Source organism: Engraulis encrasicolus, chromosome 7, assembly GCF_034702125.1.
Source record: "Engraulis encrasicolus isolate BLACKSEA-1 chromosome 7, IST_EnEncr_1.0, whole genome shotgun sequence".
Lineage (NCBI taxonomy): Eukaryota > Metazoa > Chordata > Actinopteri > Clupeiformes > Engraulidae > Engraulis > Engraulis encrasicolus.
Window position 1 is genome coordinate 19,008,417 of NC_085863.1, and position 20,000 is coordinate 19,028,416.

Sequence of the window (20,000 nt, forward strand, 5' to 3'; positions counted from 1 at the left end):
ACCAACACAAATTCGTCTTTTTACTGAACAGTCGGCACGTTCTGCCAACGATGTTCCCATAATAATCTCAACTATGACAACACTGTAAAGTTTATTAAGAATTCTTAATTAAGTCCATTTTCAATTCCTCATTATACCAGCACAGATTAGTCTTTTTGCTGAATAGACATTCACAACATTTCAATAATGTACAACAAACTTCACACTTTGATTTTGTTTTTATTTCAACAAGTACTTTTGAACAGAATCAAAAGTATTCATACAATTTAAGAGCATTACCATTTCCTGTCTTTTTAAGCAGGAAATAGGAGGCTAAATGGGGTTTAGTGTCTTTAAACAAAATTTGGCCCTTCAGTACTTAAATTTGGTTTCACAGACCAAGCTGCAATCACAAGTGCAGTTGTAATTGGGGTGTCATGCCATTCATATCTACTTGCTCTCTACTAGTTCTGAAACACAAGCTACAAGTTTGAGACACTGATTGACCCATACACAGCCTAAATACACATTTGCCAATTCAGAACATGGCCCTGCACCTAAGTAACATAAGGTTTAACATGTCTGGTAAATAAAACATAATGTAAAAGAAAAGATAATGATGGGAAATTGCTATACCGCCATACAAAGGGAAAGTGCAGTAATTACATTAACATTCAAACTGAGAAAAAGGCCTAAGACTGGATGTTGTAGTTACTTCAAATTTGACATGGCAAAATCTCTGAAAACGGGACACATTTGGACCGCTAGTCTTTTTTGCAACATAAAAGGTGGTGTAATGAACACCCTTCTCAGTTTGAACTCAATTACTGCACTTTGCCTTTGAAGGCCAGTATACCCCTAGCCTGCCTCTCACCGACGGTGCGCAAGTGTAGCTCCGGAGCACCCCGGTGGAGTGGAGCTACACACACATCCGTCTCATAGCGCTGCCCTTAACACACTCTTCTCGAGTAGAGAATAAACGGAGCACTTGTTGCTTAAAGATCAACGGCTGCTCACATTGACTCTAGAGATTAACCGAAAACATTTTTGGAGGAATTTGTTGGTGGCGAGTTGCAATAAATGCACCATTTATTTTCGACTCCAGAAGAGCATGTTAATGTTTGTGTACACACCCACACCATCGGTGAGAACCAGGCTAGTATAGCCCAAGTAAGGAGGTAAAACTCAGCGATACTCCACACTGTGAGAAGATGGGTCATCAAGGGGAACTTGACGTAACCAGTATGCATCTCAAAATACAACCTTGTATTCACTCTTCAAGTGCAAGTTTGTTAAAATGTCTTCCACATTTTCCCCTCAGAAATACAAGGTAGTCATACTCCAACACCGTGGGAGCATAGGCCATCAAAGGAACTTGATGTAACCGCCACACATTTCAAAATACAGCCTCGTCTTCAGTCTTACAGTATAAGCTAAGTTCAAATGTCATCCACATTTTTTCCCTCAGAAATATAGCCATACTCCAACATTGTGAGAACATAGGCAGTCATGGGAACTTGACATTACAGCCTCGCCGTCAGTCTTACAGTGCCAGTTTGTTTTTCAGAGATTGTACACGCCGTGTACATTTGAGACAAATCTCCATGAAAACATTTTGCAAGTATCGAAGGTATACTTCAGAGCCTTTGGGTAGGAGATATTCAGGGCATAAAGGAAGCCAAAAAGGTATGCCAGAGCAGTTGGGGTATCTGGGATATCTTGCAAAACAACTCTCCTCGAGGATGACGGCAATGTTTTGCACTCGCGTAGATGTACCTGGACCACAGTCTTCACGAACATATAGAATGCCCACAGCCACACCCTGGAGAGCCACACCATCTGCATCGGCCTCCTGCAGACAACAAAAGCACAAAAAAGTATTTTTACTCTCACATTGACTTTGTAAATCTGCTGTGCCCCCTCCTGTACCACCTACTCATGATGAAACTCATAGGGCTGGGTCCCATTACATGACACTATTATACAAATAAAGGGAACATCAAACCGAAAGCAATGTAACTCCCTGACAACCTACCAGCAAGGAAGCAATCACTGTGAATTCATTTTGTCTACAGTTTGTAAATTTCAACCAATGAGTAGCAATTGGAGGTAATAACCAAAGTATGCCCCAGAAATAGTTTTTTTCAGCAGGTGGCATCCACAGACCATTCCACCCTCACCTCACCCCCTTCTTCTGCAATGTAGGTTTAAATGAGGCAGAGTATAATCCACTGAAGTTTCTCAGCTAGTGGTTGTCAAAGGTGGCACATCAATGTGTGGCAAGAAGATTTGCTATGTCCCCCGGCAGTGTCCAGGTCATGGAGGGGATGCCAGGAGAAATGCCAGTACCACCACCACATACACAAACTCACTCACTTATTCAGTCTTTGCCACTCAACCCCCTGCCACTGCATGTTTCACTTTGAATTTCTATTCATTTACCCCCCACCCGATCAATGGCAGTTACCTCATCACTGAAGTTTGAATTGTTGCCCTTAGGGAGGTGCCACAGGTGAATCAACAAAGACATCCACCCCTCCTCTATTCATTACCCCATCTTAGACTAAATCTCCAGTTCTATTCTCTATTGTATTCTATTACTCTGTACTACGTGCATGTCAGCACACTTTCAGTCTGAGTGTGCATGAGTATAATGTACATAGTATGAAACATAAAGGCACTGTATGCCATTATATGATTTGTTGGAAAAAGTTCCTGTCTGATGCTAATGACTACTTACAAGGCACTCTTTGAAAAGTTCCTTGGGGTCCTCACAGAGAAATACTGGAAGTCCTCGAAGAGCAGCATCTTTGCGGTGCCTGAGGATGTCAGAGGTCTATGTCAAAAAAGCAAGAAAAAACATCAGTTTGGTCAGAGTTAGAGTTCAAACACTTCTTTATAGCAAAAATCGTTTCACTTATTCATTTTCTTTCTACTCCAATATTAAAAGATTTTCCCCAGCAACTATACTGTTCCAACGAAATACTCAGCTAGAAAGGAACAGTAAGCAAAATGGATTCAAAATGCATTTTGCTTAACTGGACAGGTTGGGATCACAGAAGTATGATTGACTGACAGTTGCATTTCATTGTTTAGGTGTTCCCTTCATTTTATGTAGCAGTGCAATAAATTATACACAAACACATTTATAGAGTTAGAATTTATGACTTATTTGGCAATAACACTAGCCTAGCGAGCCAGACCCGTACAGCAAAAAGCTGTACCAGGGTCTAGGAGGGCTGGGCAGCAGTGTGGGCGGGATAAACGGTTGCTTCAGCACTCAACGCCACGCAATTGGATGGCAAACAACCAATCCCCACACACTTCTGTGTAACGTCACAGCTGTCTTGTGAAGCGGCAACTCCGAGCTGTCGCAGCAGTGAATGCGTGTGATCACCACAGCCACAAACAAGTTTCCTAATAAATCGTGTTTTCACTTACATAGTTCAAAAATGCCTCGTTTTCAACCACACGGCCCTTCTTGATCATCCAGCGAAATGTTGAGCAATTTGGGGCTTGTTAAATGGTTATATTTATGATTGTTGTCAACAAGGCATGTTCGGTGTTAGCTAGCTGTATACCCATAACTAATACACGGCTGGATATTAGCTCTGTGTAATTGACGACAGATTGGCTAGCCGCTAGCAGACTCTAGGTGTCATTCCCATCTATTTAGTAAGCGACTTACAGACTTTCAAAGCTCCCAAATGTCTCGTTTTTAATGACATGGATCTTATTAGAATTTGGGGCAGGCATATAATACAAGGCTGGATACCTAGCTCTGTGTTATTGGCGACAGGTTAGCTAGCCAGCGAGGGCCCCTTTGTAGGTGGAGCGGCAAATTCGACCCGTCGTAGCAGTGAATGCATGTGATGACCACAGCCACAAACAAGTGTCCTAATAAATCGTGTTTTCACTTATACAGTTAAAAAATGCCTCGTTTTCAACCACATGGCCCTCCTTGATCAACTAGCGAAATGTTGAGCCATTTGGGGCTTGTTAAATGGTTATATTAAGACTGGATACCTAGCTCTGTGTTATTGACGACAGGTTAGCTAGCCACTAGCTTGGTAGACTATGCCATTCCCATCTATTTAGTAAGCTACTCAAAGACTTTCAAAGCTCCCAAATGTCTCGTTTTTAATGGCATGTGTCTTATTAGAAATCGGGGCAGCAATTTCATTCTACACCTACAGTAGTGGTCTGATAATAGCGTGTGACTATCTGGTCCTGTAAAATGCTCAACTTAGCTTACCGAGCTAGTTTAAAACATCGAATGATCAAATGGTATTGTGTTGTGATCTATTTGTGTCCGATAAGTTCATGGTGTATTATTACATCAATCCATGTCAGACACGAAATGTATTATCATCCAGGCTTTTTAAATTAAGTGAACTTTCGTGCTGTATGTAGCACGGACGGACACCATGCTTCTTCTTAGAAAGTTTCCTGTTTACTAAGTAGCCCGGCCCCCCTCGCGATTTGATTGGCCCTGTCATCGGATAACTTTCAGCCTCGCAAAACGACCGGGGTCCGCTAGACTGCCCCCGGGAGCAAATTCAATTTGCGGTCGCTAGGGGCGTCTAGATTTCTAGGCTACAAAAACACNAGACTCACCATGATCCGTCAACAATGTGTCCTCAGCGTCACCCAGAGCCTTCCCCCAACAAGGTCAGCTGTCAAAGGACAGTAATGATTCAATTAATTGATGCCAGCAACCATGATTTTAACATAGACACTGCTCTCTACTTTCAAGAACCTATAATGGCAAGCAACAAGAATAATACTTAGCCAAGCAATGCCCAACTGTGACAATCATGCCTTGAGAATATGATGTACATATAGTTCCACTAAAGGACCATAACAGCGTACGAGGTATGGATGCTCAATTATGTGACGTTTTGGGTTAAGATAAAATCAGGACACATGGCTTTAAGCAGTAAGCTATGATCTGATAACTTAAACACCAGAACACTTAAAGGTGCACTGTGTAAGATTGTGGCCAGAGTAGGCATTGCAACTATGCTGCTCATTGAAACCTTTCTGCCTATTGCCAAATTTAATATTTCTTGAATATTAATAAACTATTCAAAATGGCGAACCATGGAGAGCACCCCCCCTTTTCATGCATGTAAAATGCAAATTTCCCACCTTATAATGAACACTTGCAATGTAATAGTAGTGTTGACTATTTGTTAAAAAAGCTAAAATTTGTGAATGGGTGGCCTGAATTCTGCAAATGAACAACTAAAATCATTGCAGTGCACCTCTAATGTTGATTTTCTAGGTGTTTTTTTTATTGAAAAGTCCCTTTTAAAACATATTTCTTGAAAAAAGCACAACATTCACATTTGAATATGAAATTCAACTGCTAAATTAAAAGCGCACCTTTGTGATGATATCTTACAAGGCGTGACTTTAAGGCACAACTCCCTTTTGAGGTCTCCTATGGTGAAGCTCCTGGTGTCACTCAGGGAAGATTGTCCTGGTCTAAGGAGAAACCACAGTGCTTGAAGAACATGGGAGATGTGGTGCTCTTATCTGAAACATAATCAGAAAGGATATTTTGAAATAAGTTTAGCATCCATAAGAAAAAGCCTTTTGCTAGGAGCCACATAGCATACCAACATAACATTGCATGAAGATTACTTAATTGCTAGCTCATTTGATGTGCACAAGTTAGAAGTGAATGCATGAACAAAAACAAAAGACAAACGTGTGCAATAGCATACACAGCCTCACAGACGCACGCTACTATTCAGCCTACTAACAGCTGAACAGTAACAAAAAAACACAGACTATGATAACAGAAACTTAAGATCCTTAATCCTTACTTAGATTCTTTATGTTACCATTACCAGTAAATGACATGGCTACTCCAGGTGGATTGGCAGTGTGGCATTGGACTAATGCGGTCAGCTTGTAACCATTACATGCCACAAATTGAAATCAGAAATACCGTGCTGGTTAAGAGGGCCATATACTGTACCACAGATGCATTGACAGTTTTTAAATGAGATAAACAAACAGCCGGTCCGTAACATTCCTGAAGGAATTCGCTTGACAGTTAGCTAACATGAATGCCATATGAGCTAGCCCATTAGCAAACACTGCTTCAAAACTAGCACATGGTGAAACGAAATCTTGTCATTCATAAAAACACACACAGACATGTTAAATTACTTCTTTAACAGGACACAATGTTGTACACTTGCTTCTACAGCCTGTTAAAAACGTACCTTTTCGAAATTTGGCCATCCTGCAAACAAAGTTGAGAAAACTTCAACCGGAGTGGAACTGGAACACATGTTGCCTGCCACTGCCAGCCCTTCCCATGTTGACAGGAAACCCTGTGTCGTGGCCAACAAGCGCATGCGCTGAATAAACAGTTGTGGCAATTAAGTATTTTCAATTTGCAATATTCACTATTTTATATTCACATATCACTGAGATGCAACCTATCGGTTTGATGTGGATTTTTCTGTTGGTTAATAATAATTCATATTTCCTGTCCATTCAATTGTGAACATGTAATTACTTGAACAATGCGTAATTCTATTTTTTACGGTGTGGTACCGTCCCACCACACTGCTCACTTGGGGCGCCATTGGGGCTGTCCCCTTGCACGGGTGAGGCATAAAATGCTATTTCGTTGTATGCAGTGTGTAGTTATCACTTGTGTGCTGTGCAGTGCTGTGTCACAATTACAATGGGCGTTGGAGTTTCCTAGGTGGGCTTTCAGCTCTGGGTAATATGTTATGCTCTTTTGCTGTTGGGTCGTTTTGCTGATCTCCACTTGGACTGCCTTATGCACTGTCCCATCCTCCCTGTATCAGTTCAATAAAGACGCTTTTGCACACCTCTGTAGTTGGGCAGGTGCGTAGGATGTTATCCCAGCCGGGTTGTCAGTCAAGTGAAAAGAAATCCCGCACACTGTCCATTCCACCAACAAACTTTAATACAACGTTTCGGTCATCCGACCTTCTTCAGGTAAAGAAGAAGGTCGGATGACCGAAACGTTGTATTAAAGTTTGTTGGTGGAATGGACAGTGTGCGGGATTTCTTTTCACTTGACCATCCTCCCTGTAGAAAATGTTTTTTTAACCTTTATTTAACCAGGACAGGTCCTGCTGAGCTTTTTTTAAAGGCACCAAAAGTTATAGTTCCAACAGTCTATTATTAAAATGACTCTTTTCGCCATCTCAGTGCAGACAGATGAAACAGAGAGCAGCAACTGATCATTGGAGCACAGACCACACAAAGTATATACAGTAACACTCTTTAATGGAACACTAAACTTCGTTTTTCTCAGTTTACTTGCATGTAACACCCCTATTAGCTCCCAGAATGATCTTATGTACACAGAGGTGTGAATGTGTCACTGAACCTTTGAATCGTTGAGTCTTTCCTAAGGAGACATTAGGCCTACTGAAGGACACAGGAGACATCAAGTCGATTGGCGCTTAAAACCATTGAGTAATTGCTATTATATGCTAGTATGCTATGATCTTGTGTGTGCAGAGGTGTGAATGTGCCACTGAGCCTTTGAATCGTTGAGTCTTTCCTGAGGAGACATTACTGAAGGACATAGGAGACATCAAGTCTTTAAGTCAATTGGCGCTTAAAACTATTGAGTAATTGCTAATCTATGCTAGTATGCTATGATCTTATCTTACGTGTGCAGAGGTGTGAATGGGCGAGTGAACCTTTGAATCGTTTACTGTTTGAGTGAGGAGACATTACAAAAGGACATACAGTAGGAGACTTCAAGGCTGCATTCCAATATGTGACATTGCATCCTCCACTTGTTCTTGTGGCCTCACATTTTACTGATGCCCTGCCTATGTGGAGAAAACAATTAAGTTTCCCCGCTGTCAGCCTAGCCACAACAATTTTGGGGGACTATTCTTCATTCACCATCCAGTTTGCAAATGAGAAAATTACTTTACAACTGAGCTTTTGCGAGATATTGAAATATAATGCTGTTGTCAGTCATGTCATCAGGACACACTACTTCCTGGTACAAGGCCACAAGCACAAGTGGAGGACACAAGGTCGCATATTGGAATGCAGCCCCAGCCTTTACTAAGTGAATTGGCGTTGAAAACCATTGAGTAATTGCTATGCACATTTATTTTGCGAGGTGGGCAATTTGTTGATGGTATCATCACTAAATGGGCACTTCTGCCTGCTGTTAATCCAAGTTTGCCTAAAGCTCCCCAGGGAGCATTGGGATAGCCCTAACGCAGTCTTTTTTGAACAAATGCCTCCTGGATCTCATCCTAAGCCCCCCCTTGACCTATTTATAAGCCTGCCAACACCCCCTTAGTATTAAATTAATGGACTAATGCTCCCAATTAAAACTAAGACCTGCCCTCTCTCAACTGTATCCTTCTCAACACCCCCCTAGGGCCCCCTAACTAGGGGGCTGCACTGCCCCCGTTGAGAAACACTACACTAACGTATAATAGTAACGTATAATTGTATATACCTTACTATATACCGTACGTCAATGCTTGCTACCTGTATTTACTGAATGAACACGATCACAAATTCACAATCAATCCAAGTTGTCATTGTTGTCCTTCATTTCCTACACTGGCTCTCCTCTTCCTGTCTGACTGACAGGCATAGAGAGTAGAGTAGAGTAGAGTAGAGTAGAGTAGAGTAGAGTAGAGTAGAGTAGAGTAGAGTAGAGTAGAGTAGAGTATAATTTATGTGAAAGTGAAAGTCCATTGGGAAACTCCAACTCCCATTGTCATTGTGACACAGCACTTCACAGCACACAAGTAAACACTGCACACAACAAAATTGAATGTATGCCTCACCCGTGCAGGGGGGCAGCCCTCAGTGGCGCCCCATGGGGAGCAGTGCGGCGGGACAGTGCCATGCTCAGGGTACCTCAGTCATGGAGGAGAATGGGTGAGAGCACTGGTTGATTACTCCCCCCACCAACCTGGCTGGTCGGGAGCCGAACTGGCAACCTTTGGGATAGAAGTCTGAGACCCTAACCGCTTACCCATGACAGCCCTAATAAAAAAAATATTGATGCCAGGGGGAAATGCAGGTGTCAAGTAGCATACATACATACATACATAAATACAGAAGACATTACCCACAAAACATTACACACATCCTTACACATATATTAACCATATATAGCTCACTGACATACATTTAGCCAAGGTATCTCACCATCTCTCTCTCTCTCTCTCTCTCTCTCTCTCTCTCTCTCTCTCTCTCTCTCTCTCTCTCTCTATCTCACCCACATAAAGGCATCAATGGGCTGCTGTACGGCAACCTGCAGGGCATCCGCATGGTGTCGGGGGAGACGGTGCAGTGGCACCTGATGGGCATGGGCAACGAGGTGGACATCCACACCGTCCACTTCCACGCAGAGACCTTCATCTACAAGGTGCTTGCACATTACAGCTACATTGATTACATTTGTTTACTTTAGTTTATTACTTGGTTTATTTCAACAGGGGCCATGTGCAAAGAACATGAGTTACAAAAGTATAAGGGGATGGCCTCATTTCCATCTGCAGTCCCTGGGCAGGTGAAAAACATAAAATACAGTACACACATCATGAAAAAAAATCTGAATTGTGGAAAAATGTGAGTAAAAAGTGGGCTAGACTGTTTTTACATGGCTTGTGTTACATGTTGGGTGTATAGAGCACGAACATCTGCCAGAGTCAAATTCCTCGCACATGTAAGATCGGTTAAATGTTTCCTGCAGTATATGCATGTGCGTACACTTTTCGTACATGAATGCATCGATAGCTCTTTTGCAAGTATGTGACTGTGTATAAGCCACAGAGCAAGCATGTCCCCTGCCTAACTTGGCCAATAAAGCTTATTTCAATTGAAATCTGCTTGAACAGCTGGCAACGTCCCATCGTGCCGACGTCTTTGACCTGTTCCCCGGCACATTCAAGACCATCGAGATGGTGGCACAGAACCCTGGCACCTGGCTTCTTCACTGCCACGTAGCTGACCACATACATGCTGGCATGGAGACCACTTTCACCATCACAGACCGCTCAGGTGCAGACACTCATAATAATACAGTTATTACTATGGTGAATTCAGGTAAATTGGACCCCTTTTTCTGCATATAAGCGAATAGCCCAAAGTGGCCCAATTTACCTTAATTCAGCCTACTTCTCTACTCGCAACATTATTGATGGGTGCATATATCATTATTTTAATATTTTCTTTAAAACTTGTTTTTAGACCTGAGGGACATGAAACATGTCTAAAAATGTTGCGCATATGCTGCTCCGGGTCAGTGTTAATTTTGACAGCTTTTTTGAAATGTAGTCTGAGTCTTAGTCACAATGACGAAAATCACTTTCAGTCTTAGTCAAATTTTTGTAATTTTAGTCAACACGGTACATAGACCTAACAGAAATTCTCCGGACACTGATTCTTTCCTTCTTTTTTTTTATTTTTTATTTTTTACATATATCACACTGTACAGAATAAAACTCCACAGACTGATTCCCATTTTTTTCATATTTCACACTGTACAGAATGAAAAACTTCTCCACACTCTGATTCTCTTTCTAACATATATCGCACTGTATAGAATAGAACTTCTCCACCAGTGTTAATTTCGTCATCTTTTTTTAATTTAGTCTTGACAATGACGAAAATCAATTTTAGTCTTGATCCTATTTAGTCATTGCCTTCCCAATTTAGTCTTAGTCTTAGTCTAAATGATGAAAATCAAAAAAAGGCCTTCATCGTCCTGGTTGACGAAATTAACACTGCTCCTGGTCTTATAATATTAATATTATAATTACAATATCACTGAATGGAATTCTAAACCACAGCTGTTAAGGACATACACAGTGGCATTGCTGACAGTTATCCCTTAAAGTATTTCATGTTTTAACCAATTTTGTCCCAAGCCCTTTTTGGGAAAGGGTGCACTCTGCCTATTAAATCCTAAATATTGCAGCCTCTGAAGCACATACAAACATCACATAAGTTGCATTTAAAAGCTATGACCCTCATTTTGCATAAGAATGTGTTCATTCATCTCTAACTTACCCACACTTTCAATAAAACAGCTCAAATCTTAAGAACCTGAATGCAGTGTATATGTGTCTCCAGGACACAATAGGTTAAACAAAAGTCACAGTTAAGCAGCACTTTTAGCAAGTCTTTTTCCTCTCTCTCTCGCTCTCTCTCGCTCTCTCTCTCTCCCTCCCTCTCTCTCTCTCTCTCTCTCTCTCTCTCTCTCTCTCTCTCTCTCTGGTTTTGCATAAGGTTTGTATGTGTAAAAGGGACCATCCTTGACATTGTCCACAAAGTGTAGTTCACATACCAATCAGTGACACAAAGAGGTCTCATCAACTGTGTACACACATATTCAATCACCCACATTATAGGACGTTCTTGGGGTTGCCCACTGTAGCGGTTGTATATGTTCATTATGATAATGAACACAGATAAGACTAGTATAGAAACAACATACAGGTGATGAGTTCACAGTTAATCTTACATCACATGCTTTTGTTGTTTTTCAGGTGGGACTGGAAACGGTAAGGAACCCATTAAGATTTTTACTTGCTTCTCGCTTCTTGCTTGCTTCCTGAGTGATGTGAATATCTGTCCAATGAGAAATCTTTGTGACCTAATAGCCTAGCGAGCTAAACCCCCCTGTAGCAAATTCAATTTGCGGTCACTAGGGTCACCTACATTCCTAGCCTAGTGTCCTAACATTAGGGCACTGGGTTGCTACGCCAGCGAGTCGAGTTCCATTCTGGCTCGGGTCATTTGCAGATTGTTCCCCGTCTCTCTCTCCCCACTCATTTCCTGTCTCTCTTCCACTGTCCTGTCAAAAATAAAGGCCAAAAGCCCTAAAAAAAAATCTGTGTCTCCACACTGACTGAGCTGAGTCGGGTTCCATTCTGGCTCGGGTCATTTGCAGATTGTTCCCCGTCTCTCTCTCCCCACTCATTTCCTGTCTCTCTTCCACTATCCTGTCAAAAATAAAAGGCAAAAAGCCCTTAGAAAAAAATCTGTGTGTCCACACTGACTGAGCTGTTTGACTGTACTACAGGTGCCCCGTCCCTGATCGCCAAGCCCTGGCATCTCCTGATCACTCTTGGAATCTGCTACACCATGGGGATCTGTCGACTCCACTGACGGATGTGTGTGTGTGTGTGTGTGTGTGTGTGTGTGTGTGTGTGTGTGTGTGTGTGTGTGTGTGTGTGTGTGTGTGTGTGTGTGTGTGTGCGCACGTGAATGCATGCGTGTGTAGGTGTGCGTGCTTGCACACGTGCGTGCGTAGGTGTGTGTGTCACGTGGCACAGTCTTGCCCTCTCCGGCTGAATCAGGAAAGCAGCATCTAGGTGGCAAACGTGTCTCTCATGTAGGCCAGCTCACACACACACACTCACGTGCCTCCTCCATATATCCATCCCTGGTCTGCACCACCGGATGCTTAGGCATATATACCTGCTCCAAATCCATTGAAATGGTCATTGTTCAAAGGTGTCTAACGTCACATGAAAAAGAAGAGACAAGAAAGCACCTGCGACCGAAACATTGAAAGGAAACGCTGCAAATGTGAACAGTGTGTTGGAGCTAGGGCTGGGCGATATGGAAAAAAAACAATATCACGATATGGATTACTTTCGATCACGATAGCGATATACATCACGATATAGCACAATTACATACGTTTTCAGTTATTGTCTTTATTTTTTCATCGCAAAACAATCTTTCTTTAAAATGGATTTTATTATTGTGACAACATGGAATGTAATTAAATGATATTGAATTTTATGAAATTGGTAAAATTTCTATCACGATATAAACGATATAGGAGAAAGGTCACGATATACACTTTTATATCACGATAACGATATATATCGTCATATTGCCCAGCCCTACTTGGAGCTCTCTTGTTTCTAACGGTGACCCAGGGCTTCCCCTCCTACGCACCTGGCCAAAGGAGGTGTGCGAGAATTCTACAAAATAGTCACGTGAAAAAGTCCCATTGTAATTGGTGCAGCACATGACTGTTTATGATGCTTTGAGAGTCGACACACAGCATCGTTCTCAGAGTCATAAAAGTTTGAAGGATTTAGTTTAGTTTAGTTAAGTTTATTAGGATCCCCATTAGCTGGGCGCAGACCCAGCTATTCTTCCTGGGGTCCAACAATAAAATCACACACAGTTAAAAGTTCTACACAAATCTGTACATTCATACATTGTGGACATTGAAGGACATTGTGCATGGAAACATCAGTCGGTCATTGCACCAGTTAACACTCTAAAAGTATACTATTCTCTTGCCTATACTGCTGTGCAATTTCAGAATGCAGCATCTTGAAAATGTTCGAAATTGAGTTCAGAACGGAAATTGGCTTTAAAATACCTTCTTTGTCTTGTGTCAAAAAATATTGGTCCAACTTTTTCAGAAAAAAACGATGTTACTGCATTTTTGTTTTGTTTTATGTCGTACAAGGCAAAATCGCAGTATATCACGTGTTATACTGCACTTATCCATTGAAACTGTGCTTGGGGTGGCAAAATTGCATCCTCATTACATTGTATATATTGGGTTTGGGGCCCTTTCAGATGTCTTTGTCCTGGGCCCAGCCAAAGCTTTCATCGGCCTTGGTGGGAGCTCACTGTGAATGAAGGAATGTAGTTTTCTTGTAATGGGGCATTGCACATGGCCTCAACAATATAAGGGTTACTTACTTGTGCATATTTAATAAGAATAATGATTGGGAATTGATGTTGTTGTTAGATTTGTGCACTGGATGTTTCGGGATGTGTACATTAATGCCTAAGACTGTGATTTTGAATGAGATTTTGTGTCTTATCGTTTTGTTGGACATTATAAAGCAAGCCATAGGCTATAAATATATTTTTTACCCTATATGTCCAATGATTCTTTTCTATTGTTGGCTTTCGTTAAGTGCAAAATAGGTTTATGCATGTACAGTGTCTGATTAAAATACATGTATATAATGGCACAACACTGTATATTTTCAGTTATTAAAGTATCAGTAAGATGTGGATTGAAATCAGTGTCTGTTTTTTTTTTTTTAATCAACAAAGACATGATAAGCCCACCAGTGAAATGGGCAGTGAAAATCAATGTTTGCATTGCTCCATCCATTCCTAAACATGGGTAGTCTACTACAGTGGTTCCCAACCTTTTTCTTAAGGGACCCATGTTTCTACTATTGTAAGCTTTGGTGACCCAACCACGCGAGCGCCCGCACGAGAGAGAGTCACAAGATGCCCTCTGTTTCCTGCGAAAACTAATTTTAGTTATTTTATTCCTCAATTCGACTTTGGTCAAATATAGAATAAATGTTTAATGTAGCACTAATACAATTTGTTGCTTCTATGCATTTATTAGTTAAAGGCTTTGTCATTCAACATGGGCAATATATATATTTAAAATGAAACCCCTTAAAATCAAGAGGGCTCCGTGACCCCCTGTGGATCTTTGGCGACCCATTAGTTGGGTCCCGACCCATAGGTTGGGAACCACTGGTCTACTACCACAGGGTGTCGCTACATTCTTCGATTTGGAAGTGTAACTACACCACAATAGGCTATAATGTATAGACGTATTACATACAAAAATACACCTCTGATCACGGTTGACTACCCGAGTGCCTTTTCCCCCGAAAATGTTATTCATACGTAGACACAATTTCGGCTTCACTAAATATGATTTACTTAATCTATCTATATGTCTTCATGGAAGAATTAAATTCTTAATAATATTAGGCTACAGAAAAAACGTACAGGCAGGAGTGGGAGATCACAACGTGCTCGGTCTACAATGTTTTTCCTCGAACCCGAGTGAGGCCTATCGTAAGCCTTGACTCTCTTAAAAGCCACCGTATGGAAATGACTTTGAAAAACATCTTATCTTAATTTCTTTAAAGCCACTATTTGTCTACGTGAGACCAGTGGAATTCCTTTTGTGAGTTGGCCTGTAGTTATTATGTGACTGAAGCGTTTCCCCCTTTCGTTCTCTTTGATCTAGGCACTCATTGCGGAGTTGTGTGTCCCCTTGACATGTTGATTTTAGTCTGTGGAATAATCTGTTCTTTCTGCAAAGGATTACATAAAAGACTGTAATGACATGAGTAAAATTCTCTGACTAACATCACAATCACATGGGCGAGGTTCTTAAGCCGATTAACACTTTGTTTTTTAATAAGACAATTGACTTGTTTTTCAACGTGTGAACCCCCTTTCAGTAGGCTAACCGCGTCATTTGGGACGGTTTACCTGCCGAGCAAAGACAAACTTCACAACATTCTCCACTATTTAAGTAGACAAAAACGCGGTTGATGACATTTCTGAACCAGGACCATAGGCCTAGGCTACTAGATTTTGGGTGCCGGCCAAAGGGGCAAGCAGTCAGGCAGGCGTCCTTAAACACTGCTGCTGCTGATGCTGCTGTGTGTGTGTGTGTGTGTGTGTGTGTGTCACACCAAATGGTTAATTCAGCCCTGTTGCATCTGCCATCCCCACAGCAACCACAAGTGCCACGAGAGAACGCCCGTCTCTTTTTGACCAAGTGAAATGGTTTTATTTTTCACATCGTAAATTGATAGTCTTAAGGAATGTTGCCCAACTGACTGTGCTGTTTTTGGTCCTCGATTTGATGCGTTGTTGTTTATTTGACCTTATCTGTGGTTGGGTAATCTTGATCATTGAACAACAGTTGGAGCGCGTCTTTGCGCATCCTTTACGCAGATGAACCTACCAGAGATAAGTAGAAAGTAGAGCTATTACATGTGTAATTACAACTCCAGTAGTATGATGTTGCATACTTTGCACACATGTAATACCATATCCAGTGATTACATCTTTAAGAGTATTTCTTCTTTTACTGTACCTACAGTAGGCCTACATATCTTGAAGGAACCAGATGTAGGCAATGCAAATAATGTTGTTTTGCCTGAAACAGATCGAATATCAATTTAGACGGCAATGCAGAGATGTTCTTCACCCCTGTACCTAGATTGATAAAGTTATAACATTATAACATGCATTTCCTAAATAGCTCATCCGCTCAATCAGACTTTATCCACACAATCGTCGATACAGCTTCCGTTAGAGAACGTTCGCCAACCCATTGTATTCAAATTGAGGTCGATATCTGGGCTCAAAGAAAGGATACGCACATTAATGAAGCGATACGAAAACTCAGGCCATCAGTTGCTCTCATCAGTTGCTCTCTCAATGTTTAACCTATGTGACAAAGCATCACCAACTTAGGCGTGGCCCAGCCGTTTCCAGGCAGCCAATAACAACGAGGGACTACCGTGGCCCGGTCCCCTTTAAAAAGCCCCAGGGGCCCTATGAAGACCTTTCAGCCGGAGTGAAGAGTCTGGAGGACAGCTAAGGTATCCAGGAGACACACCGCAGGACAGCATTTCCGGTCAATCGCCAGGTAAGAACCAAACTTTGTGTTTGTCTGCACAGGCAGGGCACTATTGTAAAGTTTCAGTAAAGTTAAAGTGAAGTAAAGTTAAAGGCTGCAACTCCACTGTTTGTGAACATGTTTCTTTTTCAAAAGAATCAGCTGATTTATAACTTGCTGCAAACACAGCACATCAGACCTTCGATTTTGGCCAACAATTAGGCCTAAGCGGACCCAGCCAAATGAAATAGGATTCCTTATTAAATTATTAGATAAATATTCATTTTGATCATACCAGAATAACGTCCCATGCACTTTCACCAAACACTGATGGGAACATTACGGAGACTCATTACGCACGGCAGACTCCCTTCGCCGTGCGTAATGTTGAACGAATGTTTTTGAATATTACTCAACATTTAAGTTTTTTCCTTCAATACGGACCAGCAGCCAGCGTTAGAAATTGCTTCAAAGTAGCCTTCCTTCACCCTTGTGGGCGGTCGTCCTGTTATTTATTCGTTCAAGAAGTTAGTCAGACTTTCAGTGTAAGGAGCACTGTCTCAGTGATACGTATCTTTTCTGTTTTGCTTCCCCCCCCTTCCAGTTGCGAAGCATAAAGACAAGCTCTGTAGACGGTCTGCCCTGTCCTGTGCGACAACCACACTCGTCTTCCTCTCTCGTGCTCTGGTCACCTCACCTGTGCGTCGTCACCATGGCTCCCACACTGACCACCGCGTTCGCGCGCCGCTGGTGGATGGCCATCACGGCCATCATTGAGAACCTGCTCTTCTCCGCCGTGCTACTGGGGTGGGGCTCTCTGCTCATCATGCTCAAGTCCGAGGGCTTCTACTCCTACATGTGCACCGAGCCTGGTAAGTGACACTCATGTAAAACAAGCGGTATTCAACGCCACTTTTGTTTGCACACACATTTGGTCACACACACAGTTGGACTTCAGCTATAGAGAAAATGTAAGTAGGCCTATACACTGAAAACAAGTTCCACTCATTTCGTTTCATGTTGATCATGTACATACATTACATACTATAGGCTAAGCAGCCCACGTGATGTATCTATTCCGAAAAAAAAAACAAAAAACTATCACGTCGTAGTAGCCTACAGAACCTTCTCTAAATAGCACCAAATAGACTTTGTAGTCACTGCTGGTAAATGCCCTCTGACTAATTTGTTATTGGTGTCCTTAATTGTTGCCCATGGCTTCCATGCCCTTCTGGAATGCCTCCCAGGCCCTCTGGACTTGACATCTGTATTTATGGGATGTGACAACGAAGGGAGAAAGCAGCACCAACAAGTTCTTTGTGTGCCTGCTGCTCTAGTGAGTGGAAGGTGGCGGTCCATAGTCAAACTCAGCTCCAGTCCATTTTAAGCCACTACTATAGTGTTTACATTACATTACCTTAGAAGTAGCACAAGCCAAGAGTGGACATAAACAAGATACTGAGATGTGTAAATGAATAGAGAAAGCATGGCCTGGCCTGGCATTGTCAATGCAGTCAGACTGTAGGAAAGTCTGGGTGAGTGGAGTTTTAGTTTTTTGTCTTTTTTCTTTTTTTTGAAGTTTGAGAGGGATGAACCCACTGTCACTTTAGTTGGTAGCTTGTTCAACCACTGAAGGGTGGAGAGGAGTTTGGACTGAGATGGCCTTTAGTGAGAATTGGAACCCTTTCACGTGGGAAGGCACAGTCCACAAATCAAACAAACACTTGAAGAGCCAATAGCCTTATTGTACAGTATCTGACTATTAGTATTGACGAATGACTAATGGCATTCCTCAAAACAATGATAGAGTGATGTAACGTAGCGTGTTGCACTGATTTGACAGACAATTGATCTGTTGACAGCGGGTAGCTGAGTTCAGGTCGGGTGAGGCAGTTGAAAGACCCAGACAAACAAACAACCAACAGTCCCAGCCGTGTGTGTGAGTGTGTGTGCGTGTGTGTGTGTGCGTTTGTGTATGAGAGAGAGAGTGTGTGTGTGTGTGTCTCTGTGCGTGTGAGTGTGTCTGTGTCTGTGTGTGTGGTGGGTGCTCTGGACAGTGTTGCCTAAAGTAGTAGTGGCCTACTTTTTTATGGGGTAGCACCATGACAACCGAATAAAGGTTGATGACTATGGCTAATCTGGAAGAAGTTCTTCTGGAAGAAGAGAAAGAAATGTGGCAAAACATCAGTGGAAAAATGCCTAGCATACCTCTACAGCATCTGATGACTAAAATTGCTCAGTATTTTGGCAACTAAGTTTCTTCGTATCTGACTGTAATAGACCAAGGTCAGTTGACAGCCAAATTTGATTGTAATAGATGGGTCTTCTCCCACAGGAAAACAAACCTGTTCCCCTCTGGGTGTGTGCACACAAAGTCCTGTTTTCAAAAATAGTTATTGTAGCATTTACTTTAACATTGTTTACAACAACACTGATTCTTTATCTCTTCTCATTGAGCAGTGATGCTCAGTCTGCAAGACCAGTCAGTCACTACCCAATGCCGTTGACCCAGATCTGACTAAGTCGTTTGTGGTCAACACTGTTTTTTAACCAGAGAGCAAAAAATGCCAGACAAACATTTAACTTGTTTTCATGTAGCCGTGTTGTTTTAAAATACTTAAGGTAGCATAGATAAGAGTCCAAACTGTGGTGTGGTGTGGGGTGGTTGAGATAGTGTGCTCTTCTCCACCGCCCGTCACCATCATAGCACCAGACACAAGATAGCAGTTTTATTGGGAAACACTTCAGCTGAGCTTGAGGATTTAAAGTCCAAAGATAAACCTCAGCACTAGAAGCAGACAGACAGGGGTCCTTTTCTCTCTCTCTCTCTCTCTCTCTCTCTCTCTCTCTCTCTCTCTCTCTCTCTCTCTCTCTCTCTCTCTCTCTCTCTCTCTCTCTCTCTCTCTCTCTCTCTCTCTCTCTCTCTCTCTCTCTGTGTACTCTACACTGTCAGTGTATAAACAGTATTTTTCAGTACACTGTGTGTGTAAACAGTTATACAGTTGTCACCCCCATTTTATATATACTACAGTAGTACGATTAGATTCAATTACTTTTCCACTTCTATTATGTTATGGAGCTAGGGCATTGGACAGGGGCCGGCGATTCGATTGTTTTAATTAGGCTCCACGATATGGTGCGATTCAATTTGATCGTCGGAATCGATATCGATCGAAATCGATACTTATCGATTATTATTTACACCCCAACTCACATTTACTGCAATTGTGGCACAAAGTGATGAGAGATCTGTGGTTTTGCCTGCTGGCTTAGATTGTAAATCAATGTCAGCAGTCTTTGTGCACATCAAATGAAAAGTGTCATCGGTTTATCTACGGGCCACACTGAGTAAGGGGACGGGCCGAAATGGCCCCTGGGCCTTCAATTGCCATCCCTGTTTTAAAGCAATACCACACCATTTCTGGGGGGGAAAAGCTAAATTTACGTCGACCCTTTAAGTTGAATAATGAGGTTTGACCTTTCTCCAGTCATTCTCTTAGTCATGTGATGTTTCTTCTATTTCCAAGCTAGCCATTATCATTGAATCTTATGGGACCAGCTAGCTTCTAGTTCATCCCATAGGATTCAATTCTAT

At 42.0% G+C, this 20,000-nt stretch overlaps 2 protein-coding genes and 1 long non-coding RNA gene across 3 annotated transcripts in view; 2 read left to right on the forward strand and 1 right to left on the reverse strand.

Moving 5' to 3' along the window:
• Nucleotides 1-14,030, forward strand: part of LOC134452578 (ferroxidase HEPHL1-like) — a 50,893-nt gene extending 36,863 nt beyond the window's left edge. Inside the window, exons 18-21 of the mRNA XM_063203040.1 lie at nucleotides 9,255-9,394; nucleotides 9,867-10,029; nucleotides 11,520-11,534; nucleotides 12,056-14,030. Of these exons, the coding sequence (XP_063059110.1) occupies nucleotides 9,255-9,394; nucleotides 9,867-10,029; nucleotides 11,520-11,534; nucleotides 12,056-12,141 (404 nt within the window). The 3' untranslated portion in view covers nucleotides 12,142-14,030. The remainder of the gene's footprint in view (nucleotides 1-9,254; nucleotides 9,395-9,866; nucleotides 10,030-11,519; nucleotides 11,535-12,055) is intronic.
• Nucleotides 1,617-6,539, reverse strand: LOC134452580 (uncharacterized). Its single transcript, XR_010035480.1, has 5 exons — nucleotides 6,219-6,539; nucleotides 5,368-5,520; nucleotides 4,597-4,655; nucleotides 2,720-2,815; nucleotides 1,617-1,831 (listed from the first exon to the last, which is right to left on the reverse strand). It is a non-coding gene; the product is annotated as an uncharacterized LOC134452580 (long non-coding RNA).
• Nucleotides 14,031-16,353: 2,323 nt separating the features above from the next.
• slc43a2b (solute carrier family 43 member 2b) overlaps nucleotides 16,354-20,000 on the forward strand; it is a 28,678-nt gene continuing 25,031 nt past the window's right edge. The window contains exons 1-2 of the mRNA XM_063203003.1: nucleotides 16,354-16,435; nucleotides 17,010-17,277. Of these exons, the coding sequence (XP_063059073.1) occupies nucleotides 17,118-17,277 (160 nt within the window). The 5' untranslated portion in view covers nucleotides 16,354-16,435; nucleotides 17,010-17,117. The remainder of the gene's footprint in view (nucleotides 16,436-17,009; nucleotides 17,278-20,000) is intronic.